The sequence below is a fragment of the Xenopus laevis genome, chromosome 1L (genome assembly GCF_017654675.1).
Source record: "Xenopus laevis strain J_2021 chromosome 1L, Xenopus_laevis_v10.1, whole genome shotgun sequence".
Lineage (NCBI taxonomy): Eukaryota > Metazoa > Chordata > Amphibia > Anura > Pipidae > Xenopus > Xenopus laevis.
In genome coordinates this window covers 16,037,229-16,065,207 of record NC_054371.1, presented here as the reverse complement: position 1 = coordinate 16,065,207, position 27,979 = coordinate 16,037,229, and the positions used below count along the sequence as shown (strand labels likewise).

The following is a 27,979-nucleotide window of genomic DNA, read 5'->3' as shown; positions in this document are numbered from 1 at the left end:
GATAGAAAAGGAGCAATTGTACTATATAATGTTTTAATCCTATACCCCTTTCACCAAGTGAAACATGCCATCAATGTAACATGCAACCACTGAAGTAGCTCTCCTCATCTCTGACCTTGGTAAGATATGGCTTGCCTCAGCATGAGACACAGTTAAATCCAAGCAGCTTATTACTATTCTAAATGGCTGGCTTTATTTAGATTTTTATTTTATTATATCAGACAACTAATTTTATTAGATCATACATCTAAGTTTAGTTGCCATGCCAAAGAACTAATTTGGATGCAAGTAAAACAAACTGTCTGTATTGATTCTTTAATGAGATGTGGCAGTTTACCACAAGACACAAGTGTTTCGAATGTTAACTAAAAGTCAAGACGGTCACTGGTAAGACCCATCTCTTCCATTGCTATAAATAAAATAAGATGGGAATAATCGAGAGCTGCAACTGAACAGAGTCAAACATAAAACTATGTTTCTATGTCGGTGAAAAGAAAAAAAATATCAACAAGAATTCTTTTTTTCATATGAAAGCTATTTTACTGGGGGAAATAATTCCATTTTTATCAAGGTCAGCAAGAAAATATTTATTATTATTTATTAAATATCAAAAATCTCTCCTAATTTTTTTGAAAAATACTCTGACCAAATCTGCACAGCTTTTTCCCCCTTATTTATCAATACAATTTGGCGAGAATTTCCTGTTTGGAAAATAACTCAAAAATTTGCATTGTACGAATTTTTCGGATTTGACAAACGAAAACTCAGATTATTTTCAGATTATTGCCGGAAACCCAGTGTCTCCCAATGATTTATACATGAACTCTGCAGGTCTGTGTTAGAGTACTTTTTTATTCAGACTTTTAACACCCTCAGGGTTTTTTTTACGCTAAAAATTCAGATTTTATAGTAAAAAACTATTTCTTCAAGTTTTTGGCATTAATGATTGCAATAAATAACTAGTGAATAAATTCGGCTAGTGTATTGAATTTCCACAAAACGACCCATCAAAAAATTTAAAATTGACGGGCGTCAAAATTATTGGGGTGCCCATTGACTTTAATGCTTTGGACAAAATAGGCTTGTGTATATGAATTTTCATGGGCGTCGAAATTGACGTGAATCAAAATAATTTTGACTCCCGTTGACTTCAATGCGTTTCGGGTCAAATTCGCCCATCATTAGTGTGAGCCAATGGTTGGGTTCTTCTAGGTTGGTTGCTCTAGTTCAGTACAGATTAAGGTTGCATTAGGGTTGTTTATATCAATATTCTATTCAGTTGCTCTTTGTTTACTTATCGGTCTACTCTCTCTATCCTTAGAAAACAGAAAATAAATTCTATTTTCGTTTCTTATGAGCACTGGCCTATGCCGTCTTTTGCACTAGCTAAAGTCTTAAACTCACTATCACATTTTAAACCACATTACTAATTGCAAATAAAATGGGGTTGGTAGTATAATTAAATATCCATTTAAAAAGCGCTTTCCTACTCTAGCTAGGGCTAAATGGCAATTTTTTATCAAACTATCTTTCCCAGTAGAAATTGCTTTAGTAATAGATGTATAACTAAGATTAATTCTGCTCAGTTGATTTAACCCTTTTTTTGTATAATGTGAGACTTAGGTATCCTTGATCAAAGAATTAGGGCTGTTGTAATATCCACAAAGCAGTTCATCGTATGTGGCTATTTCTGGTTCAGTTGCAGCACCCAGTGTATCCAGCAACTATCAACAGACTGTAAGTGATAGATACTAATGCTCTAATTATGACCAATCAATGTATGTATTGGAGGATGCATTCTGGGAATGCATTTCAACAACTGGAGCACTGATCCAATCCCATATCAAAATGAAGCACAAAAAGAGCGTTGCATTGGATTTGGGTTCCCTTGCCCAAAGCAGACAATTATTGAACCTTTACTATGTAGAAAAACATATTTTTTACAGAATGAATAAATGGTTTCACTTTGTCTGCCAGTTAAGAGCCTACTAGTTCCAGATTTTTTTTTATACTGGTATACCCTCACCATCAGTTCCCTAGTTCCCCATAAGCTGAACTGTGTTGTAGTAAACATCTTTAATATCTGATGGGCACACTGGGGACATTTATAAATGAACAACTGTTCCAAAATACAGATAAACCACATTGAGGGGTTATTTATTAAAGTCTGAGGGGCTGATTCACTATGGGTCGAATATCGAGGGTTAATTAACCCTCGATATTCGACTAGGAATTGAAATCCTTCGACTTCAAATATCTAAGTCGAAGGATTTAGCACAAATTCTGCGATCGTACGATCGAAGGATTATTCCTTCGATCGAACGATTAAATCCTTTGAATCGAACGATTCGAAGGATTTAAATCAAACGATCGAAGGAATATCCTTCGATCAAAAAAAGTTAGGCAAGTCTATGGGGACCTTCCCCATAGGCTAACATTGACTTCGGTAGCTTTTAGCTGCCGAAGTAGGGGGTCGAAGTTTTTTTTAAAGAGACAGTACTTCGACTATCAAATGGTCGAATAGTCGAACGATTTTTAGTTCGAATCCTTCGATTCGTAGTCATAGTCGTAGTCGAAGGTCGAAGTAGCCCATTCGATGGTCGAAGTAGCCCAAAAAATACTTCGAAATTCGAAGTTTTTTTACTTCGAATCCTTCACTCGAATTTAGTGAATCGGCCCCTTGATGTCAAAAATGTTTCCTTTTTTTTTACTATAACATCGAGATTTATTATACCCTGAGGCTGGAAAAAGACAGAATCCAAAAATTCATCATCTCAGCCCTGCTGAGATTGTATATGAGTCAATGGGAGAGGTCCATATCCTATTTGGAAGTTTCAGTTGTGCTATAATTAGCCTGAAAAGCCAATTATTTTTGACTTTTCAGGCTAAAAAAAATTCGGGTTTTCCGGGAAAAAGCCATAAAAAATAAAGCAAATTGGGAAAATACTTGTACGGTTCAGGTTTTCAGTCAATTTTATTGAGCTTGTCCCCGATCTGATTAAATCATGCTTTTTTATATTAATAAATACGTTTAAATTGTGGATACTAGTTTGGTCTGACTTTTTTAATTCAAATAATCAGAAAAATTTGGATTTTGATAAATAAGGTCCCCCATGTCCACAATTCCTCTGTTCCAAAAGTAATAAAGGATGACATAAAAGCACACAGTGACGCCATAAATGAGTTAAGGCTTGAGACACTGTATGTTAATTTAATGTGCGTCCTAAGTGATACAATGATGGCTCAAGGGATATATATATATATATATATATATATATATATATATATATATATATATATATATATAAAAGTAGAATGAAAGCTGTTGCACAACAGGGTCTTGCAAAAAAGTAATTATTTATTATTGCACAATTCGAGGTTTCGACCCTCATCTTGACAAAGGCCCCAGTGAGGGTCGAAACGTCGATTTGTGCAATAATAAATAATTACTTTTTTTGCAAGAACCTGTTGTGCAACAGCTTTCATTCTACTTTTATACATATATCCTGTTAGCACCAGGGCAACAACCCAGATAAGTGAGTGCAGGAGGCATCCTACGATTTTTGTATATATATATATATATCAAAACAGGGGGGTTGTGGGAGCACTCTAAAGGCTTTAAAGTATATATATATATAAGTATAATAAATGCTATTGCATATGTACCCAAATAGGGGTTATTTTGTTACAAAGTTATGATCATAAAACTGATAAGCCACCATACCACGTCAAGGTAAACCCCGAATGGCGGTCCCTAACTTGTTTTATTTTTTATGTGTATTTTAGCATTACCTGTAATCAATGTCCATTGAACGCTGTTTTTTCACTGAGGATTTAGCCCTCAGTGAAAAAACAGCGTTCAATGGACATTGATTACAGGTAATGCTAAAATGCACATAAAATATAAAACAAGTTAGGGACCGCCATTCGGGGTTTACCTTGACGTGGTATGGTGGCTTATCAATTTTATGATCATAATTTTGTAACAAAATAACCCCTGTTTTGGGTACATATGCAATAGCATTTATTATACTTATATATATATATATACTTTAAAGCCTTTAGAGTGCTCCCACAACCCCCCTGTTTTGATATTGTATATATATATACATATATATATATACATATATATATATACATATATATATATATATATATACACATATATATACATATATATATATATATATACATATATATATGTATATACATATATATATATATATATATATATATATATATATATATATATATATATATATATATATACATATACATGGATCAGCACACACTGTTCTGTAGTGAAGTAATAGTGTTTATTTTCAAACAAAACACATTTTTATCCGACGTTTCAGTCCCACCTGGGGACCTTTTTCAAGGACTGTGTATATATATATATATATATATATATATGTGTGTTTGAAATTACAGTTTTGTTGACAAATCCTGAATGTTTCTAGTGAAATTTTTAAATAAGGTAGAACTTTTTTTTTTAAATGAATTTTTTCCACCAAAAATCCATCTAAAAATAATAAAAATGTATTGGATTATATTGGGGATAATAGGTCAGGTTCAATTTGAGTTTTTTAACTGATAACTAAATTAAAGTCTATGCAAATATCTGGAAATTAATTAGGGTATAAATGTTTCTAATCAAACTGAATCTGGCCAATGTACCCAAATCTACCATCCTCTTATAGTTCCATGACTATATAAAGGCACAATTCTGCTGGCTGAGCACCTTAATATGGGAAATGTAACACAGGAACACATTATAATGTGTCTAAACTGACCCCCTCAACCTCTCCCATAAATTCAAAGATGGCCAGGCAGTACAGTGCCACATCAAAATGGAACATATGGCCACCTTAAATGACTCTGTGACATTATCATGTCACCCATCTTTGAATGAATGAAAATAATACATACAATTCAGTTATTCAGACACAGTGAGTCCGATGCTTATGGAGAAATACAACGTTTGATTAGTGTATTAAAGGAAGGACATTACTTTACAGACTGATATTTTGAGCTCTTTGTAAATTATGGTACTGTATGTGGGCTTTCAGTGTGTTTGCCTGTGTGCATCATAAGTTGCCTACTACAGGTATGGGATCCATTATCCAGAAACCCATTTTCCAAAAAGCTCCAAACTATGGAAAGGCAGTCTCCCATAGACTCCATTTTATCCAAATAATCAAAGATTATTTCCTTTTTCTCTGTATTAATAAAACAGTACCTTGTACTTGATCCCAACAAAGATATAATTAATTCTTATTGGAAGCAAAACCAGCCTGTTGTGTTAATTTAATGTTTACATGTTATCCTAGAAGACTTAAGGTATGAAGAACCAAGTTATGTAAAGATTGATTATCTGGAAACCCCAGGTCTTGACCATGCTGGATAACAGGTCCCATACCTGTATACAGTTTCATATAATGGAAACATAAAGTGTTTTTCCATCCCTAGTTGGAAAACTCTAGCCTTGTCCATCTTCCCAGTCCTCCTATCTCCTCCAGCCTCTAGTGTCTTACCCTGAGTTGACTGCTTAGGGATTCTGCATTAGATATTAGGTGTTTCCATTAAACAAGGACAGATTATGATACTGATATATTATATCACAATAATACTGCTGCAAATGATAACTATGGAGATTACATCATATATTCATATCTTATTGTTGATTATTTATTGGTTAAATATTTAGAGACCCACAAAGCTTACCTCAACCAATTTGTTGGCATGCTCCCGGAAGACTTGAGCATATTCCTTTACCTCTTTCTCATTGCCACTCTTTGCTGCCTCGATAAGAACCAGCAGGGGAACATTAGTCTCCAGGAAGGAATCTGAGATATGGTCCATTACAGCCTTCCGAAGCTGTGAAACAAGGTTTAAAAATAAGAACACATTGTTTTATTTGGAAACATATTTAACATGGAAATCAGCAAAATCTAACCGTCTTAACTTTCCATTTCATAGCTTAAAAAAAGTTTCTACTCCTTGATCTTTTCCTTCTTTTTTCATCTTTTATTTTTCATTTGAGATCTAATTATAACAATCTATTGGTGAAGAAACAAATGTATGAAACTCATCAATAATGGAAACTATTTCTACCAACAGAAAATTAACCAAATATGTGTGAACATGTCCATATGTTAAATATTAATAACCTATCACTCATTATTTATATGAAATAAAATAAATGGGAAAATAGTCAGATTTACTTAAATATATATATATATATATATATATATATATATATATATATATATATATATATATATATATATATATATATATATATATATATATATATATATATATATATATATATAATAGATACAAAAAGCCTCACTCCTAGGATGTCATGACATTAATGGTTTTAAAGAAGTGAGTGAGTTAAGTCATGGTTTCAAAAATTTCTAAATCTACTACTAAAATGTGGCCTTCGATAAATAAGCCTCCATTTGTTCATCCAGAATGTCACCCTTGTGGACCTTTAGTTTTGGCTTCCATGAAAACAGAGGGTTGAAAATAAACATTCAACCAATATCCTTATCTGTTTTAACTTTAGGCTAAATCTATAAGTTATTGAGCTATTGATACAAGCAAGACATTTTCATTATCTTAAAAACAGACCATAAACTTTTAATTTGGGGTACATGGTATACTGTATAGATCTAGAAAATCAGTAATATGGCCTACTGCTTAAAGTAAAGTTGGGGTTGTTTTCCAACAATGAAAATTTAAAGCAAGAAATAACCCCTTTATAGGAGCTGAAAATATAAGCATAAATTGTAGATGTTGTAGGAAATTTTTAATTTGTTTTAATTAAGTAATGTGTTTATGTTTTATGACAAATAACAGATAGATTATTAGTAAGGAATCCTTCATGTTTATTTTGTACTGGATGTCATTTTTATATCTTACCCAATTGCGCAAACTTTTTCAACCAAATTGTGCCAGTTTTTTTCAGCAGACACAGATAGAATTTAGGGGAACATATAGTGCAGGAAATACAAAATGATGAATGTTACAAATTGTATCACTTTACCAATGGATGGAACGATAAAGATGCATTTTTTCAATGTATATATCAACTTCCCATTTTCCCAGTGATATTAAGGGGGTACTATGTGCACTGGATGAACCACTGAAGTCTGCTATTAGTATGTTTCTGTATAAATCAACATAAGCTGATTCATCTTCATGGTCAGAATCAGGATGGGCATCTAGGTGATAGACTTTCAGATCTCTAATGTTACATTTCAACAGCATGAGGTTGAAATGATAAACATTTGATCACAAGGTTCTTCTTCAGGCAAACCATGTGTGTTCAGAAAGCTTCTCATATGAACCAGATGCTGCTCAGTAGAAGCCGTCATTCATACTGCAGCATGCCAACTCTCGTGCCGTACTCAAGAACCATCCTGGCAACAAATCACTATCTTGCTGCTATTAGAATATATTTTACAGGATTTCAGACACTTAAAATGTGAAAACTCGAGCGTCTTGCTAATATGTGGGGCAGAAAGTACACATCTGCATTAATGAGCAAGATTAAACCAATCTATGGCTCTTAGGAAGGGATTTAACATACTCAACTCAACAATATATGCATAATGAGAAACTGCAAATCTTTAAAGATTGAGCACCTGTTTTACTATGAAAAACAGATGCTTGGGGGGAAATATTGCTAAGAATGAGCATTTTATTCACTTCTCTAAACATCAAAACATTCATATAATTTTTTTTAAGCAACATTTACTTGGTGAATTCTTATTTTTTTTCTCATTAAAAACAGACAATGCATACAATACAATACATGTAACCGGACAAATTTACTTATGGTCGAATATCGAGGGTTAATTAACCCTCGATATTCGACTGCCGAATTGAAATCCTTCGACTTATAAATATCGAATATCGAAGTCGAAGGATTTACTGCAATTCGTTCGATCAAGCGATCAAACGATAAAATCCTTAGAATCACTGGATTTTAATCCATCGATCGAACAATTTTTCTTTGAACTAAAAATACTTAGAAAGCCTATGGGGACCTTTCCCATAGGCTACCATTGACTTCGGTAGGTTTTAGGTGGCGAACTAGGGGGTCGAAGTTTTTTTTTTAAAAAACAGTACTTCGAATATCGAATGGTCGAATAGCCGAACGATTTTTAGTTCAAATCGTTCGATTCTAAGTTGTAGTCGAAAGTCGAAGTAGCTCATTCGATGGTCAAAGTAGCCAAAAAAAACATTCGAAATTCGAAGTTTTTTTTATTCTATTCCTTCACTCGAACTAAGTAAATGGGCCCCGTAATAACATTGCAAAATACTTAATTTCTTTCCTTTAAATTTTTCTTTTTGTTTCTTGTCACATCAATACTAAAATGCTCCAGAAATGCTCCAGACTATTTCTTAATAAATATTGGCTCTGATAATCTCTTGAACTAAAATTAAAACTAAATGTGTATAGGACAAGTATACAATTGTCAGTAAAGCAAGTACTGAAGTCTAGAAAGTAAGCCTGAAAAAACAGAAATCCATTAAGTTCAACCCTCCTGACTAATTTACTCAAATGGAAGGTAGATTTTGTGAGTTGTGGTTTCAAAGACCTCTAAAATCACTCAAATCTGACCTTTGATGAATAGGCCTCCACATTTGTGTAGGGACAATTGGGTACAAGATAAGTAAGATGGTGACTAAAAGGAATACAAAGGGGCAGACTTATCAACATTTGGATTTAAGTTTTTACAACAATTCAAGTTGTTTGTAACAATTTTGAATTTACAAAACGTTTTCTAGATTTAACACAAAAATAAAAAACTTAATTAAAAATAAAGCCAAAAGCCAAACTATTTTTCAATTCTAATTTTGGCAGACGTAAAAAACAAAAAGGCAGAGTGTGAATCAGTTTCTCTGTTTTTAGTTTCTTCATGAATAATAAAAAACTGTAAAATTTAGATTTTATAGTAAAAAAAACAACAAATTTTTGTTTTTTGCATTTGGACTTTAATAAATAACCCACTAAATGTTAACTCAAGGGTTAGGAGGTAAAGGTAAGGAGAAATACACAGTTTTATTACTACACAGTGTAATTCTATTTGCCCATCTTGATAAATAGGCCCCTGCATGTGGAAACTAACACTGACATCTGACCTCCTCACCCACTTAGATTATAACACCATGGAGTGGATATTTTTTAAAAAGTCATGTAACCAGATTTGTCTTCCACAGCTAGAATAATTCAAATTGCATTGCTGGTTGGTTGGTTGCTTTGAATTACACAGTAATTATCGATCAACTAATCGAATCTCGCTTTTTTTCCATGGATCTCTAAAAATGCATGGTTTTCTAATTTTTTTAAAAATTTTAGATTTATTTTTAATAAAAACCACGAAAACCACTAATACAAAACTTAGCCAGGTAAAAGGAGCTGCACTGATCCTATTGGATCGATTTAAATCAATTTGGACTTTGAGGTCTTCGTATTTATTTTTTCATTAGGAATTGTCAGAAAAAACTAAAATTTTTCAAGGTTTTCGAGGTATTTGTATTTTTTAGCACATCATTCAGTGTAATTTTCCGTTCATACTTTTTTATTCAGATTTATTTATAAATGTCATGACATTCGTAGTTTTAGAGTATGTGAGTTTAGTCCTGATTTCAAAAGCCCCTGAAATCCGACCTTTGATAAATAGGCCTCCACATCACCAACTTGTTCAGGAATAGCCAATATTGTCCAAAAAAACAAAAAGTTTTTGGAGGGTATTCGTATTTTTTAGCACACTGTTTTATTCAGATTTCTTAATAAATGTCATGACATTAGTAGTTTTAGAGTTTGTGAGTTTATTTGTGGTTTCAAAAACCACTGAAATCCAAGCTTTGACAAATAGGCCTCCACATCACCAACTTGTTCAGGAATAGCCAATATTGACCAGAATATGACCTTCTTACTAGACAGCAGATCTTATAAATGACGAGTTTGCTTTTTTTGACATTGTGTGGTATATTCAGTACCATTATTTAAATTCCATTCTAAAACATTAATTTATCTTCAAAAACACCAAAATAGATGCAACTTTGTGTGCACTTCATCACAAATTTGCTGCAATTTCTCTGAATATTGCTCCAACGATGTGCAAGTGTCACCTGCACCCAATTCTTTAGGCTCAAATCTGACACAGGGCTTAAAAGTAACATTGGAGCAACCACCTGGTTGAATGGAATTCCAGAAGGACTGAGCTGCGCTGAGCGCAACTATGCGGATTTAATACACAAGTAGCTTTAATAAAAGTGGTTTTAGTTGCAATTCACTGTGGGGAAAAGTGCAAATTGCCCACTGCACTTGCAAATGGAACTGAGCCCAAATATCTACAGAGGAGACCTTAGCTGAGCAAGCAATATGGCAATTGCTCAAATATATTTTGAGTTATGAAATATAAATTGTATTGTCAACAAATTCTTAGAAAAAAAAAGCATTCTAAAGAAGATCGTTACTAATCACGCAGAGCAAGTTTTAATAGATATCTAATAAAGAGATCTAATTGTATTGATTACTGAGAGAAACCAATATTGACAGCTTGGTTACTTCTTCTGCAGTTATACTGTCTCTTTGTCATTTTTCAAGCATTTAATTACCAGCAGCTAATAGTTTCATGTACACATGCTGGTCCTGTGTGGTTTAAATAAGCCAATGCCATTCTTTGTTGTACAGTTTAATTATTGCCATCAACATTATTTCCCCATCTAATTATGCAGATAGATGGTGTTCACTTCTAGGAAACCAGTATCTGTGTAACTATAAATAGGACGAGATTTATCGGTTTAGATAGACAGCCTGTTACTTCATAGGGAGCCCTACGGAGCTCAGAAGTTTTTTATTTTGCCTCCTTGAGCCTCAGCTGAATGATCTGAGAGCACATGATGTTCATCAATGTAATCAATGGATTGAATATCAGTCAGGGGAGTGGTGACTAGATCCTAGCTATAGACAGTACTCACTCACTGGAGTTCATCATGTAAAGGGGCTGGTGGTCACCCATTACTGCAAAATGTGCATACAGGGTCTTTGCTGACAGAAGTAGACATATTTACACAAGTGCAATGAACTTAAACGCACCTTATTAATGAACAACCTCCTTCAGGGAGGCAGGCCTCAGACAGGATTATAATTGTTCAATACTTTTTACTTCAGCCAATTCTATTCCTCTCTCATTCTGATCTTCTCTCACACACACAAACACAGCCAGGGTGTCTTTTACCAAAGCCTCCAGGGCCCCTGTCCCACCGAAAGACATGCACAGAGTGCTGTGAACTGTTCCAGAGTTGGTCCTCCTTCTCCCCTTCTCTGCCATAATTGCACATACAGTTCTCAAGCTTCTACCATTGGTCCCCTCTACTAAACCTACAAACTCAGATCCCTAACACTGGTGCACAATTGCCTCAAAGGGCTCTATCCCCCGGCTAGTCACTCCTTGCTGGGAAAACAGGCTATCCATGCTTGCTAGCCCTCTCTAACTTTCACTCCTAGCGGCAAATTCACTTACCGGCGAATTTTCTCCAGTGTCCAATTCGCACCCATCGCAACAATTCGCCAGGCGCAAATGTGCTCTGACTACTCCAGTTCACTAATATGCGGAGTTTCATCTTGGGCGGCGAACGCTGACGGCTTTTCGCTAGCGTTACTTTGGCAGTGCAAGCTTTTCAAAGCAAAGGTGTGCTACCATTCACTTCTGCCTAGCGAAAATTCGTTAGTGATCTTGCACTCAGGTCAATTTGTATACGGCAGGTAATTTAAAGTTAAATGGACGTCTTTATTATAAATGTTGGTGCAAATGCTTGAAGCTACCACTTTTTCTTATACAAGCAAGAGAGTTAATATAATGCCCTACACGTGAGCCCACTGTAAAATAAATTTTTCATATGTTATAAATGTCTGGAAAAAAAATGGTTCCCCAAAAAAAAGTTTGTTAGGACTTTTTCAGGCAATCACACTGAAAAAAAGAAAAGACGCCATTGTTTTTTGAACTTTGATGCATTTTCGGCTCACAGGATGTAAGTGACAGAGGATTGAGGAAGATCTAGCTGCTTTATAGCACTTCGCCTGGTCTGAGGTGGCAAATGGCGAAATAGGTAACAGTAAAACGTCCGTTCACCAGAGCAAATGTCACTAGGCGATAGAGTGCGAATGACTGCTAGCGACTGTCTGTTTCACTAGCGAATTGGCGTCTGCGCCTGTTAGTAAATTGGCAATGTCCCTGCGGCTGAAAATCAAAAGCAGCAAATGAAACACAATCACAGAGCTTTTTAGTGCTGAGGACAGCTTGAGGAGCCGAAACATTGAATTCAACTACAGATTTTTTTTGCACTAAAAAGCCATGTGATTGCGGTTCATTTGATGCTCTTAATATCTATCTATGTATAACCAGCACCCAGTCATTGGCTACTGATTGGATTTTTGAGTGCACCAGCTTATAGTTTGGTATTTGGTGTGTTACAAGCAGAAGGTTTATGACCAGCACACAAAGTCAAGCACATTCTACCTCTGTTGGAACATAGCAGATCACTATACTTTCTGGTGTATGTCTTGTATGACTTCTACTCTTGGATCCCAGTCAGGTAAAAGGAGAAGATCTAGTCCAGTGTATTTGCCCAATTCAGGGCAGAGAATGCCATGACTATGGAACTAGCCAGTGTCAGAGTCACATGCTATGAGTGGGTGCTCAAAGAGCATTGTAAGGGCACAGTGAAGTAGCAGACTATGGCACCACAGTTTGAACACCTTCTGTCCACTTATTTATTTGTAAATGATGCTGACACATTTCTATCATATTTAGGAAGGTATTAGCAAAATTTTAAATAACCTTTCTTCCCCAGGATTATACAGCAGACAAGAGGTAACTGAGACATTATATGAGGGAAATACATTATATGTTATACGTTTCATAATGCTGGGGGTTGTAATCCAGGGACATCTGGGTGGAACAACAGTGATAAAGATCTGATATAAATCAAAAGCCAATCTGCTAATTCAATAAAAGCACTAGTTGATACGGAGCATGTTACACTAGATAGGCAGACATTATGTGCTAGGGACATTGATGACTCTCCTTTAAACCAAAATGTAACCTCATATTCATTTTCATTCAGAAGGAAAAAGCAGCAGTATAGGGAACCTTTTTGTGCATTGGTCTTGAAATCAATCACTTAAACATAACAAATCCACACCAACATTTCTGAAATTTTGTCAAACGCAGAATCAATGGGAAGGTGAAATTACTTTGTAGATAAAGGAATTGTTCAGTATAAACATAAAAACTGGGTAAATATATACTATAATAGTGACTGGATGTCTAACATAACAGCCAGAACACTACTTCCTGCTTTGCAGCTCTCTTGCTTTCCACTGATTGGTTACCAGGCAGTAACCATTCAGAGGCTTGAGGTAGAGCCACATGGGTCATAACTGTTCCTTTTGAATCTGAGCTGATTGCTGAGGATCAATTGCAAACTCACTGAACAGTTATGTCCCATGTGGCCCCCCTTATAGTCACTGACTAACTCAGAGTTAGAGAGCTGAAAAGCAGAAAGTAATGTTCTGGCTATTATGTTACACACCCAGTCACTCCAACCTTTATACATTACTTTTTTGGCTAACTAACTTTATTAGATACATTTTTTATTTTGCACAGCCTCTCTATTTACCTAGTTTTTATTTTTATACTGAATTGTTCCTTTAAATCATTGTTTGCTGTGCAATAGCATATATATTGCACAATGCTCCTTTCCACTGTGCTTCATAGGAGAAAAAATGGAGGAAAAAAAGTTTTTTAGTTCCTTCAGCACATAGACAGCTCCTTAAATAAACAGTTTCAGTTGGTTGATATGTAAGGCAAGAGGGGCATAATAATGATACCTAAGTTTTGTATTTTTCCTGCATGAAAAAAACTTTTTTACCCTGGTGAAACAAAAAGTACAACAGAATTATATATTATATTTTCATAGCAAAAGAAAAGAAAGTCACCACAAAATTGTACCAGGTAAAAAAGTTAACTTATCTCTAGTTACAACTGCTTGCACCAGGTAATTAGTATATTTTCAGACACATAGTACCTGCTAAGGTGAGGTTAAAAGAAACGCTATTGAATATTTAAACAAGTCACTGATTTAATGTACAAGCTGTCATTCAGTTCATCTTAAATATATTCAGCTTGAAAATTTCAGCCAAGCTGTGTAATTATTAATAAACTGCATTTACTTGTATATACTGGCCCCTTCGTAGTTGCCCCATTGAGACTGCCTTGACCACAGAAGCTAATTATACTCTTGAAACTTTAAAATATATATATTTATATGAAGATATGTGCCATCAACATGCTTCCCTTAAAGGAGAAGGAAAGGCTAAGTTTACTTGGAGGGGCCAAAAGTTAGGCACACCCAAGTGATTGTATATACTTTCCTGAAACCCTGGCCTGGTGCTCCTATCAGCAGAAAACTGCACTGGTCAAGGGGTTCTTCCATTGATAACCAAGGAGTAGTCACATTTTTCTCCTTCTTTCTTCTCGCGGGTGTACATGCACAGTAGCGCGAAAAGCCAAACTGTAACGAAGAAGTCAACTATTTTATTCTACTGTGCATATGTCTGCCCCGAGAAATTTGAAGAAAGAAGAAGTTGGAAGCTGATCGCTCCACTGTGCTCACTGGAATAACCCCTGGGCTGGTGCAGTTTTCTCCTGATAGGAGCACCGGCCTGGGGTGTCAGATAAGTAAATGCCTAATTTTTGGCACCCCCAAGTAAACTCAGCCTTTCCTTTTCCTTTAACAGAAATTGGCAGTTGGATACAGGGCATGTTATCTTGGGAGCCTCACTGGTAGTGATGAGCGTAATTTCTCGCCACAAAAATGATGCGCATAGACTTCAATGCATTTCATTGAATTTTCACTGTTTCGCTTATTTTCGGCAAAATGAAACAGGTCAGATTTTGCCATCACTACTGGAGTCTAATTTACCAAAGATAAACACTTAATGGCAACATGTGACAGCACACCTTTATCAAAGGAAGCTGCAGAACATGGAATTTCATTTTACAGGCCACTTACCCATTACAGTGTTAATGAGACACCAATAAGAAGAATAATTATAGAAAAGGCAAAAATGGAGCCAAATTATGGGTCAGATTCAATTTAGTGAGAAAAGGGGTTATGACTATGAGTTTACAACTAGTGCTTTTAGAGTTAGCTCCCATTTTGGATGATACATTGGGCCAGATTCAATTCAGTGGATAAGATTCAGCTGGAGATGCAATTAAAGGGATCCTGTCATCGGAAAACATGTTTTTTTCAAAATGCATCAGTTAATAGTGCTACTCCAGCAGAATTCTGCACTGAAATCCATTTCTCAAAAGAGCAAACAGATTTTTTTATATTCAATTTTGAAATCTGACATGGGGCTAGACATTTTGTCAATTTCCCAGCTGCCCCTGGTCATGTGACTTGTGCCTGCACTTTAGGAGTGAAATGCTTTCTGGCAGACTGCTGTTTTTCCTTCTCAATGTATCTGAATGTGTCTCAGTGGGACATGGGTTTTTACTATTGAGTGTTGTTCTTAGATCTACCAGGCAGCGGTTACCTTCTCATTGTTCTTTTGTTTGGCTGCTGGGGGGGGAAAAGGGAGGGGGTGACATCACTCCAACTTGCAGTACAGCAGTAAAGAGTCATTAAAGTTTATCAGAGCACAAGTCACATGACTTGGGGCAGCTGGGAAATTGACAATATGTCTATCCCCATGTCAGATTTCAAAATTGAATATAAAAAAATCTGTTTGCTCTTTTGAGAAATGAAGTGCAGAATTCTGCTAGAGCAGCATTATTAACTGATGCATTTTGAAAAAAAAAATTTTTCCCATGACAGTATCCTTTTAAGCTCAGAAAAACTTATCTCACAGTTTATCACATGAAAACTTGAAATCTGTGGGAAAAAAACCTGAAACTGAATTAGGAGAAAGGTTTTTTCTCTTCTAACTGAACCTAGCCCATGACTTTTCATGCGATGAACCATGAGATAACTTTTTCTCACTGAATTGAATCTGGCCCAATGTATCATCCACAATGGAAGACAGACATATCTAATGTTTGGTCATTAATTACAGCAACTTTTGATGGGCCGCAGGAACATTTAGGGGGTTATTTACTAAAACTCAAATGAATCTAATTTTTTATGAAAACAAAGTCGACAAAACTCCACAAATGAAACTAATTTATCAATAATTTTTCTAAAAAAAATCGTAGCGCCAAAACATCGTGACAAAATTGAGCATCAATTTGTATCGTACGATTGACGCTCCGAAAACTCAACTTTATCTAATTTTGGCCGGGTAAACTCAACTTTATACCAAAACCAGAACTTTATCGGATTATCCAGCACGGATCCCGATGTCAAGAAACATCTTCAGGGACATCTGCCAATGACTTCTACATGACCTTGACAGGTTTTAGATGAAGTATTTTAACCTTTGATGTATTATAAATTTCAAGGGTTTTTTTCCTCTAAAAATTCAGGTTTTACCCTTTAGAACTCTACCAGAAAAATTTGAGGTTTAATAAATAGGCCCCAAGTAACTGGTCAACACATCCCAGCCAAAGCTGCAGATGGTTAAACAGGTATGGGGTTCATTATCTGGTAACCCGTTATACAGAAAGCTCCAAATTATAGAAAGGCCTTCTCCCTTAGACTCCATTTTATCCAAATAATCACATTTTTTTAAATGGATTTTCTTTTTCACTGTAATAATCCTAACTAAGATCCTAAGTAATCCTTACTGGAAGCAAAACCAGCCTATTGGGTTTATTTAATGTTTACATGATTTTCTAGTAGACTTAAGGTATGAAGATCTAGCAGAAAGGAAAGATCTGTTATCTAGAAAACCCCAGGTCCCAAGCATTCTAGATAACAGGTACCATACCTCTAAAGACAATGTATGCCTATATTAAGATGCTATAGTATCTCCCAGTCGGATACCCCAACAAATAAATATTGGACATAGGTCCACCTAGTAATTCCCATGGTGGAAGAAGCATGTTCCTGAAAAAAGAAGGCCATTGGCACTGCAAGCCAGTTTATATATAGTCTTATTTATGAGTTAACAAATCTTTTGCCAGTGGGCACATTCCAGATTTAGATACAAAGAAAAGCAATTAGCTTCATAGTTCAGGATATGAGTCTAACCGTCAATATCTGTTCCACCAACTGTTCCGTCTCCACCGTCTCCGCTTTGCCTAATGACAGAAGGTCCCATCCAGGATTTATCCTCATAATCTCATCGAGCCCAACATTTATAAAATACTTGCACTGCCTTTTTATCTTTCTTTAATAAAATGCATCTGACATGAGATTTCTGGAGAGCAAGAAAGACAAATGAGCGAATGGTATCCTGTATCCCCTGACTCTAGTGACTACGATGAGAAAAGTCTGTTTTTATGGTGAGCATTTCGGAGAGAGACACTTTTGTTTAGACATGACAAAAGAAGCATTTATTCTCTCAGGTCACATTCCAATCATTTTTATTATGGAAAACGTCAGCTACCATTTATTTCTGGTAGGACGTGAATATACCAATCTGTAGAGAATAAGCTGAGAATAAGACAGAATAAATTAAACGTTCAATCACCCTAAATCAATATCAATCAAAATTCACCATTTATTTGGAACTTTAATAATAAATAAATGTGGATTTTTTTTGTTGCCAAATATTAATGAATTATTTTCAATGTGATACAATAAATCTTGAAAATTCTTGTTTAAAAGTGAGATTGAGGGTGTTGAAAATATTTGATTGCAAATTTTAAAAATGTGTCCCTAAGTAGTTGATATTTGAATTGTGACAACCCTAAATCTGGAATCCTTGCTGCAAACCTTGGTTTCAGTAATCCATATATAGTAGAAAATCAGATGGCACACACTCTGGCAAATGTGCAAAAAACTTGTAGTTTATTCAGATTCACACACGACGTTTCGGAGGTACAACCTCCTTTCTCAAGAGCTCTCTTAGGTGTAACCCAGTTCACAGGAATATAAAGGTGCTCTGGAGAAAAGCTCCTCCTTTCCAATGGAGTGACATCACAAAGTGTGTATACAAGCAAAAATATATCAGAAAGTGATACTGTGTACAATATTGCATAATTATAATACCTGTGTAGTGACAAGTAGTAGTATCATTAGTGACAAAACAGTAGTAATAAAAGTGACTTTTTCTTTTTGATGATAAAAAAGTAGAAGGAACAAAATTAATTTACTAAATTATCACCACTAGGGGTCAATACAAGTCACTATAAACCCAAATTACTTAAAGGGATATTGTCATGGGAAAAAACATTTTTTTTTAAATGAATCAGTTAATAGTGCTGATCCAGCACATGACTTGGGGCAGCTGGGAAATTGACAATATGTCTAGCCCCATGTCAAATTTCAAAATTGAATATAAAAAAATCTGTTTGCTCTTTTGAGAAATGGATTTCAGCACAGAATTCTGCTGGAGCGGTACTATTAACTGATTCATTTTCATCAAATGTTTTTGTTCCTAAGTAATTCTTCCCTTTTCAACATCTTAACCCTTTCTTTCTGTGAATCAACAAGGGATCTATTAAATCCCCGCTCAATGGAGCAAAGAGCCATTTTGGTCAATCTCCTACTACATAAATTGTCATCGGACACAATCCTTTTCGCCCCAAGAAATTGGCTGTAGGGTGAACCTTTCTTCGTGTTGTCTGGATGGAAACTGCTGTATAATAATAAATTATTTTTTATCAGTAAGTTTTTTATCCAAATCAGATATCCGTGTACCTTCCTTTTTAATATTTGTCACGTCCAAAAAATGTGTCATATCAGGATGATATTGTACTGTAAATTTCAATGTGGGAGGTAATGTATTTATCGTTTCACTCATTATTCTCAAATCTTGCTCGCTCCCATGCCAAGTAAATATATCATCCACATAGCGGAAGGGGAAAACATTTTTTACTTACTTGTTCTTTGACAAAAAGTCACACAATTTCCCTCCCCACCCCTAATTTGCATATGCAAATCAGGATTAGGATTCGGTTCAGCTGGGCAGAAGGATTCAGCCGAATCCGAATCCTGCTGAAAAAGCCCGAATCCTGGATTCAAATCATCCCTAATAAAATCTCTTGATAGTGAAGCTTAGGAGTTTAGAAGAGACTCCGGCTACCCCTAATTACAGTTTGGTTCAATGTCTTTATAATTGATTTCAATCCATTTTTTTGCAATGCACCTAGTTTAGTTATATGTAGTGATGGGCGAATTGGTCCTGTTTCGTTTCACCACGAAATTCAACAGGCGAAAAATTCACGAACCGAGAATTTAGATGTCGGCGGCAATGTGTGGGTGTCAAAATTGACGCCGGCGACAATACCGATGCTGGCATGCATTAAAGTCAATGGGCGTTCGTGTAATTTTTGCTGGAATTCAGAAATTCGCTGCGAATTTGCGCCTGCCGAATAAATTTGACCCATCACTATTTATATGTACTGTAGGAACACTCGCTTAGTGACGGTGCTTGGGAATCCCTTTTTCTATTTAATGTCCAGAAGTTGTGATTGGCTACAAGTGGATCATAGGCCTACCCATTATATATTGTGAATAAAATAACTTAAAGGGATACTGTCATGGCAAAAAATTTTTTTTCCAAAATGAATCAGTTAATAGTGCTGCTCTAGCAGAATTCTGCACTGAAATCCATTTCTCAAAAGAGCAAACAGTTTTTTTTTATTCAATTTTGAAATCTGACATGGGGCTAGACATATTGTCAATTTCCCAGCTGCCCCAAGTCACTTGTGCTCTGAAAAACTTCAATCACTCTTTACTGCTGTACTGCAAGTTGGAGTGATATCACCCCTCCTCCCTTTCCCCCCCAGCAGCCAAACAAAAGAACAATGGGAAGGTAACCAGATAGCAGCTCCCTAACACAAGATAACAGCTGCCTGGTAGATCTAAGAACAGCACTCAATAGTAAAAACCCATGTCCCACTGAGACACATTCAGTTACATTGAGAAGGAAAAACAGCAGCCTGCCAAAAAGCATTTCTCTCCTAAAGTGCAGGCACAAGTCACATGACTGGGGGCAGCTGGGAAATTGACAAAATGTCTAGCCCCATGTCAGATTTCAAAATTGAAAATAAAAAAATCTGTTTGCTCTTTTGAGAAATGGATTTCAGTGCAGAATTCTGCTGGAGCAGCACTATTAACTGATTCATTTTGAACATTTTTTTTTCCGATGACAGTATCCCTTTAACAACAGTACAGCAGGGGCCAAGCTTGGATATGTGGCGAGGCTACAAAGGCCTAGGCCTAGGGCGGCAAAACTTTAGGGGCAGCATGCTGCATTCTATGAAGTACTGGGGGGCTCTGGCGAATGCGATTGTGTGGTTGAAAGGTGGTACACAAAGGTGGGCATGAGGATCCTGTGGCCTAGTGGCGACGGAAAAAAAAACACAGGCCTGGCAGGGACCGAACTCTAGTGAAAAAGACTAAAAATTCCAACCGCTTGTTGCATGTTTTATAACAAACATGTCATACCTCATCGTAATAAGCAGAAGCCAATTAATTATCAAACAGACTGTTTGGCATCATGTACTCTGATTGCATCCAGACATTTCTAATAGCGCTCTGCAAAACATTGCCCCCTGCCACATCAAGGAGCAATTAAGTGCACTTATTTGGCTGTTTAACATGCAGGGTGTGTAAATAGCAGCATCTGACTTATGAGGCAAGGAAGCCGGTGGCAAACGAACAATTCATTCGCAAAAGCTACAGTATGCGCTGCCATTTATTTTCCCATGGTGCTGCGCTGACTTAAGGTGTTAAGTGTTGGGATTAGATATTGATCAGGTGACAGCACAAGATGCATGTGCAGCCGTAACAGCTTCAAATTTACATATCTTCTTAAAGAGTGGGATAAAGTCCAACTATGTGGAAAAGACTGCCAACGTGAAAAATGTTTGTTTTTCTTAATGCATTCTCTCGCTAAAATGTAAAAATCTGAATATATGAATATACTTTGAAGTTATAACTTATTCTTAGATGCAGCCGCCAGAGCAGAGAGCATGACTGGGGGGGGGGGGCAAGGCCTAGACAGATCTGGGGTGTGTCTTGAGAAGACCAAGGATGTGGCTGGGGGCGGGACAGCATGGCTGGACACACAATTAAGGATTGGGCATCTCTGCTGGGCTCATGATTAAGTACCTTGGAGTTACGAAACACGTATGGCCTGTGAAGACACATTTAGGCTTTTAACTATGATAAATAAAGACATTTTTTTAACTTATATTATTGGCCCTGCTGGATAGTCCTTTCTCTTTGCTGTACACAACGGTTTGCCACTTCCTGAAGCTGGGGGTCTGGGGCTGGTGCACTTGGACCACACGATCAACTTGGAGAGCTATATACCAACACCAAGGATTAGTCAATTGAATTTTCCCCTATAGGAAAAGTGATTACCCACTTGGAATATATTTATTACTGATTTTACTACTATTTATTCATAAATTATTCCTGGCCGGCCAGTGTTTTAGTGATTATATAATACATTGTATTTTTAAATATATTGGTTTTGCAATCCACCTTCTACTTGTTCTTTGTATGTTGGTTTTTATCCACAATAGGACCTTGGGGATTGAAGGTATGTCCAGTATAATATCTTTCCCCCATCTGTCACAAGACCTCTATTTGTACACTTCCATTAACAGGTTGCATTACAGCGGGGGTCCCCAAACTTTTTTTTGTCTGTGAGCAACATTCAGATGTAAAAAGTTTTAGGGAGCAACCATGAAAAGTGATCCAGGGTAAAAATAAGTGCTGTGATTGGCCCTTATGTGGACTGGCAACCTACAGGAGACCTTTGTTTCGCAGTACATCTGGTTTTTATACAACCAAAAGTTGCCTCCAAGCTTGGAATCAAATAATAAGCACCTGCTTTGAGGCCACTGGGAGCAACATCCAAGGGGTTGGTAAGACATATGTTGCTCATGAGCCACTGGTTCGGATTACTGCATTACAGTGATCAGCAAACAGGATCATGCACATGGGTACAGGACTCTTGGCCAACTTCTAACTTGAGCCCGGGAACCAAAGTGATCCAGCCAATAAATGGTGACAAGTGGCGTAACTGGATGTTACTGGGCCCCACATCAAATTTATTTAAGGGCCTGAGGTTGTCCTGTTTACCAATATATATTGAAACTGCTCATTAATTAGGGCCTCATGGCCCCCCCATACCTCCTGAGTCCCTTTGCAGCCACATGGTCTGCTTTCTCTGTTGTTACGCCCCTGATGGTGACCACCAGCCCTCGCTACACAGCACTTCTATTTGTGAGAAGATGGTGGTGGGGAAGTTAACATGGAGTTAACATGTAGTCAGGGCTGTGATGTGATAGCAGAAGGGCAGGGGTGACGGGTGCACTGGCGTTTACAGTTTCATTTCTTCGGGGGTTCTGATCCCATTTAAGCTACCATTATATTGCTTGGCATGAGGGAGGGAACCCACTCAAACACAGGGACAATTTACAGATTCCACACAGATATTGCCCTAGTTAGAAGAACAACACACATGAACACACTCTAAATACCATTTTTTACAAACACCACCAGAATTATCTTGGAAAAGGTATTTGTATATCCCAGACACCCTGATATAGGCACATACTTCTTCCCAGACTACAGCTGGCCATTTTGGACCATGTGTGGAGAGTCCCGACATTTTTCGTCTGGCGGAGATCGGTCGTTTGGTCGATCGGAAAGGTGAGAACATTTCTGTCGGCTGCCGATAATATCTCTGCGTGTATTGCCGATCGTACGATTTTCAGTGGGAGACTGTCACCAGCTTTGTCAGACATAAATATCGTACGATTGCTGTCAGGGGCAGAACATTGGCTGATCTGTTCTTTTACTACTTTATTTGGTCGGAATGGTAAGACTTTGATCTGAATGGTTAGTGGCAAGTCGGCAGATGGGAAAGTCCGATCGTGCGTTGATTCGTACAATCAGATCTTTGCATCTATGGCCAGCTTAACACAACCATCCAATGTAGACACACGGACAACCAAGACAGACGCACAGAAAGATTATACAGAAATATAAGGATTTCCATCCCTGATATCTCTGTTTCCTGCAGCAGCTGTTCTGTTCCTTTCTGCCCAATGAAGCTTCTACAAGTACCTCTCTGATTAGAATTTAAAGCTCCGTGGCAGACTTTCTGGTAATTAATGAAAACATTTAGTGTGTGAATCCATAATTATAAGTCTTTTCACCACATACCAAGAACGCTAGCCCGAGGTGCCCTCTTTTCTATAATTACGGCGTACGTCAGAAGATTTTGTTAGAATTTAATGGGATTTTTTTTTTCTTTTTATTGGAATGTTGCTAGCATGGCCTTAAGACAGAAAAGAAATGGCTATTTGTAAGAGGCACAACAGGTAATTCAGAATAGCAAGATTAAAATATGGGATTTTATTACTGGAACTATCCACTGAAACAGTTTTCTGCAACCTGTGGCTCTACAAGCTGTTGCTTTTTTTTTAAGTCTCAGAATGGAGAAACAGACTGAGCTCAGGGTCTGCTTCACTTTGGGACCCAATTAGTTGCAAACAAGGCAACAGACACAGGAAAACAGCAATGTATCAGTTATATTCAGCCATAGTAAAATGTATGACATCAAACACATATTCACCCCCATTAATTGACTTAATTGGCGGGAGGTTAAAGTTGAATGGACGTATATGTTGCAGCAAATACATTACACTACAAAAGCCCGGGAAACCTTAATAAAATAAAGTGGTTATATTGCCCTACACATGAGCCCAGTGTATAGTTTATGTTCCATATGTTAGAAAATGTAGGGGGGAAGCAGGTTACCCCAGAAAAAATTACGCTCTTTTGCAGCCTATCACCCTGAAAAAGGAAAAGACGCCAGCATTTTTTGGGAAAAACTTTAAACTATTTTTTGAGGAACTCCTATCTACTCTATTGCACTTCGCCTGGTCTGGCGAAAGTGATAACGTTCAGTAACATCTGCATCTTAGTGAATTTGCCCGATTACGGGCTGAACTGTTAAAATCAGGACTTTCAAGAAAGCATTTTTGCCGCCCCTTGCAACCAGGGGGGCGCTGCCGCCTGAGGCGAGTAGCTCAACTCGCCTCATTGGTGGAGCGCCCCTGTATGTAGAGAGTAATATTCTGAGACAAATAACCCTAGTAACCATGCATTGATTTGAATACGAGACTAGTGATGGACGAATTTATTCACCAGGCGCGAATTCACCGCAAATTTGCTGGTGAAAATCTCAGGCGTCAAAAAAAATGGACAGGTTTTGACGCCGGTTGTCGAAAATGCGCCGGCATAAAAGAAACGGCTGCCGGCATCAAAAACGGCCGCTGGCGTCAAAAACAAGAATTTGCCCATCACTATAAGAGACTGGAATATGAATAGGAGAGACCTGAATAGAAAGATGAGTCATAAATAGTAGCAATAACAATACATTTGTAGTCTTACAGAGTATTTGTTTTTTTAGATGGGGTCAGTGATCCCCATGTGAAAGCTGGAAAGAGAAGAAAAAGTCAAATAATTAAAAAAAAACTAAAGTTGCCTAGAATTGTCCGTTCTATAACATACTGAAAGTTAACTTAAAGGTGAATAACCCCTTAAAAGAAGTAGTGAAGGTAAAAGTCACTGGGGGTACCAAGTTGTTAGCCATCGTCCCTGTGATTCTAGTCACTAGTACCACTACACCACCGTCTGCTTTATTTGTGTCTCCTTCTAGAATTCTGCAGGACACATGCACATTACATGAATCTTGTGAAAAGCTTTATACTACACATGAACCCACACAAACTCAGAGAGCTTGCCCAGAGGACTGGAAGGAGATTGTAGCAAAATGCTTAGCAAGTAGGCCCTGGAAAACAAGGAAGCAACTAAATTCAATGGGGGGGCTTTTTGTCGTCCCCCCATCTTGTGAGTCATTCACTCTCATTTGTCCTTCCTACATAAACTATACACAAAACTATACACTGGTGTGTCATAGTTCTGGGTGGGTGGTGCCAGTTTGATATCCATCTTCCATACTGTCTGATTAAAAAAGATACAACTGCATTCACACACACACACATACATAAACACACACACATAAGCACACGCATTGTCAGTGACTTGCAAGGACAAACTAATGAGTTCTACTCATTAAACACATGCTTGCCAAGGTTTATCCAATAATAGGTACCCAGGAGCCAATGAAAACATCTACAGCTCATCGTTGTTTCCACCTTGACCAAAGCTGAACTTTATTGCCAAGAGGAAAATCGCAACAGACTTGCAGAACACGACATATTGCCCGAGGCAGTCCCAGAACGAGCAGGGTCAATTATTATCAAGAGTGTCATGAAAAGAGATGATTGATAGGTTTCTAAAGAGACCCAGAAACAAAACCAGCGGGGAAAAAAGTCAAATATAAAGTAATTAACGGAATACAACAAAAGAGTGAGATCAGTGACACAAAAATAGGAACAGTACTTTCATATGCATCTTGTGAACTATACTGAGTGGCTGTAGGCGTAGCATTGATGACAAAAATGTCATAGTCACATGTTTGTGAAGGTGCGTGTGCTTAGTGGTGTGTTATTCATCCTCATTCTTCATCCTCCCCAGTGTATGATTAGAATAGTAAGTGTTCTTATATCAGCATTAAATGGAAATGGGTATATCATCCATAAAGAAGAGCTATTACCATAGACACAAAGCTCATTGGAGTGCCAGTCATCCATTCACTATGGCAGGCTTCAATTCATCATCAACTCTAAGGTACAGGTATAGGATCCCTTATCCGGAAACCTGATATCCAGAATGCTCCGAATTACGGAATGGTTGTCTCCCAAAGACTCCATTTTATCCAAGTAATCCAAATTTTTAAAAATGATTTCCTTTTTCTGTGTAATAATAAAACAGTAGCTTGTACTTGATCCCAACTAAGATATAATTAATCCTTATTGGAAGCAAAATCAGCCTATTGGGTTTATTTAATGTTTAAATGAATTTCTAGAAGACTTAAGGCATGAAGACCCAAATTACGGAAAGATCCGTTATCCGGAAAACCCCAGGTCCCGAGCATTCTGGATAACAGGTCCCATACTGTATAAGTATTATGACACTGGGCAAAAATGAATGCCAGAACCATGGGGCAGCAGGGGCAATGAGCAACAATCTATTAGGGCATTATATTTTGGGTAACCACAGGACATTATATGCTGCTTCACTATTTTATATTATACAGGTATTAGATCCGTTATTCCGGTAAACTCCAATTACGGAAAGGCCATCTCCCATAGACTCCACTATAATCAAATAATCGAAATGTATAAAAAGAAATTTCCCTTTTCTCTGTAATAATAAAACAGTAGCTTGTACTTGATCCTCAATAAGATATAATTAATCCTTTTTGGAAGCAAAATCAGCTTCATGGGTTTATTTATGGGGTTATCTATCAAGGTAGGAATTTATCTCAATATTTCTAATATCCAACTTCGAGCAACTCCGAATTCCCGAATGGACCTTATTTATGAAGAAAAAGGCCCGAAAAAATAGGGTCGGTCAAAACTCCGAAAACTTCGGAGCTTTCCCCCGAGAATGGTTCAAAGTTTTCTGCAAAAACTATGATTTTTTTCAGAGTTTTCTGAGTTTTTTGCTCCTAATCCCCAAAATCATCGACATTTGGGACTTTCCCCATTGACTTATACAGGACCTTGAGAGCTTTTTTGATGCCAGGGTTTCAGATTATGAGTTTTTAGACCACTGGACTTTAATAAATAAAATTTAAAAAAAAGTCTGACGAAACCAGAAAAAACACAAAAAATCAGATCGTCAAAAACCACAGCTTTTTCTGATTGTCGTACGAAAAAGCCAAATTTATCTAATTTGATGCCTGAGAAGTCAGAATTTTTCTGAAGAAATTATCGTCAGAAAAGCCCAAAATTTTCAGATTATCATAAGAAACCCGGAGCAGATAATAATCTTCAATGACCTCTGCCATTGACTTCAGGTTGAAGATGGGAGTATTTTCTGATTCTGCATTTGCAGCTTTGGGGTAAATTAATTCAAGTTTTTTTTTCCACTCAAAATTTTGATTTTATTTAAAAAAAATCTTTTTTTCTATCCTACAGGTTAATTCTCTTTTAAATAGTATAGTGTTTTTGTGTGCGTGCTTGCGCTAATATGTTTTTTTTTTCCAAGGACATTTTCCCTTAGTACGGATAATTTATTATACAGTTTTGCAATTAATTGTACAAATTAAACTAAAACATCCTCCTGGGGAAGATTGTGAACTGCATGCTGAAAACATATTAATTATTACTTTGTTTCTTTTTAATTTTCCTCATTTCTTGTTTAAATATGAATATGTTTACAAACGAGTGCAATATCGTTTATATGCTGATATAGAGAGAGCCTGCTTCCTTTTCTTACAGAGTATCCAAATCTTTCCTGTTATCTGCCTAACTGGAAATGTATTTATTGCGTTGTCTGTATGCGTATGTGTGTGTGTGTATACTGGGTTTAACATCTCATATAGTAAACAGCAAAAAATACTAGGGGCAAATTTACTTACCTCCGAAATTGCGCCAGCGACGGCTTCGCTGACATCGCAACACTTCGCCAGGCGTAGATTTAGGACAAAGCTAATTCATGAAAAGTCTAGTGCAAGAGGTAACATACATTAAAATCCGCATCTTAGTGAATTTGCATAGTTACGTCCATTCGCCAGATCGAAAATTTGCGAAGTAGCAGTAGAGTCTATCTCCTTCGCTAGTGAATTTACGCCAGCGCCCGTTCAAAGTCCCGAAATTACATCACGCTTGCCAGTTGGTCACTTCGCCCTTTAGTAAATTTGCCCCTAGGGATGCACCGAATCCACTATTTTGGATTC

At 36.9% G+C, this 27,979-nt stretch overlaps 1 protein-coding gene across 5 annotated transcripts in view; it reads right to left on the bottom strand.

Moving 5' to 3' along the window:
• Window positions 1-27,979, bottom strand: part of ctnna2.L (catenin alpha 2 L homeolog) — a 1,040,499-nt gene that overhangs the window by 251,544 nt on the left and 760,976 nt on the right. For all 5 annotated transcript variants that reach the window (XM_041580668.1, XM_041580677.1, XM_041580652.1 and 2 more), the window contains 1 exon segment: window positions 5,725-5,877. In XM_041580668.1, coding sequence (XP_041436602.1) covers window positions 5,725-5,877 — 153 coding nt within the window.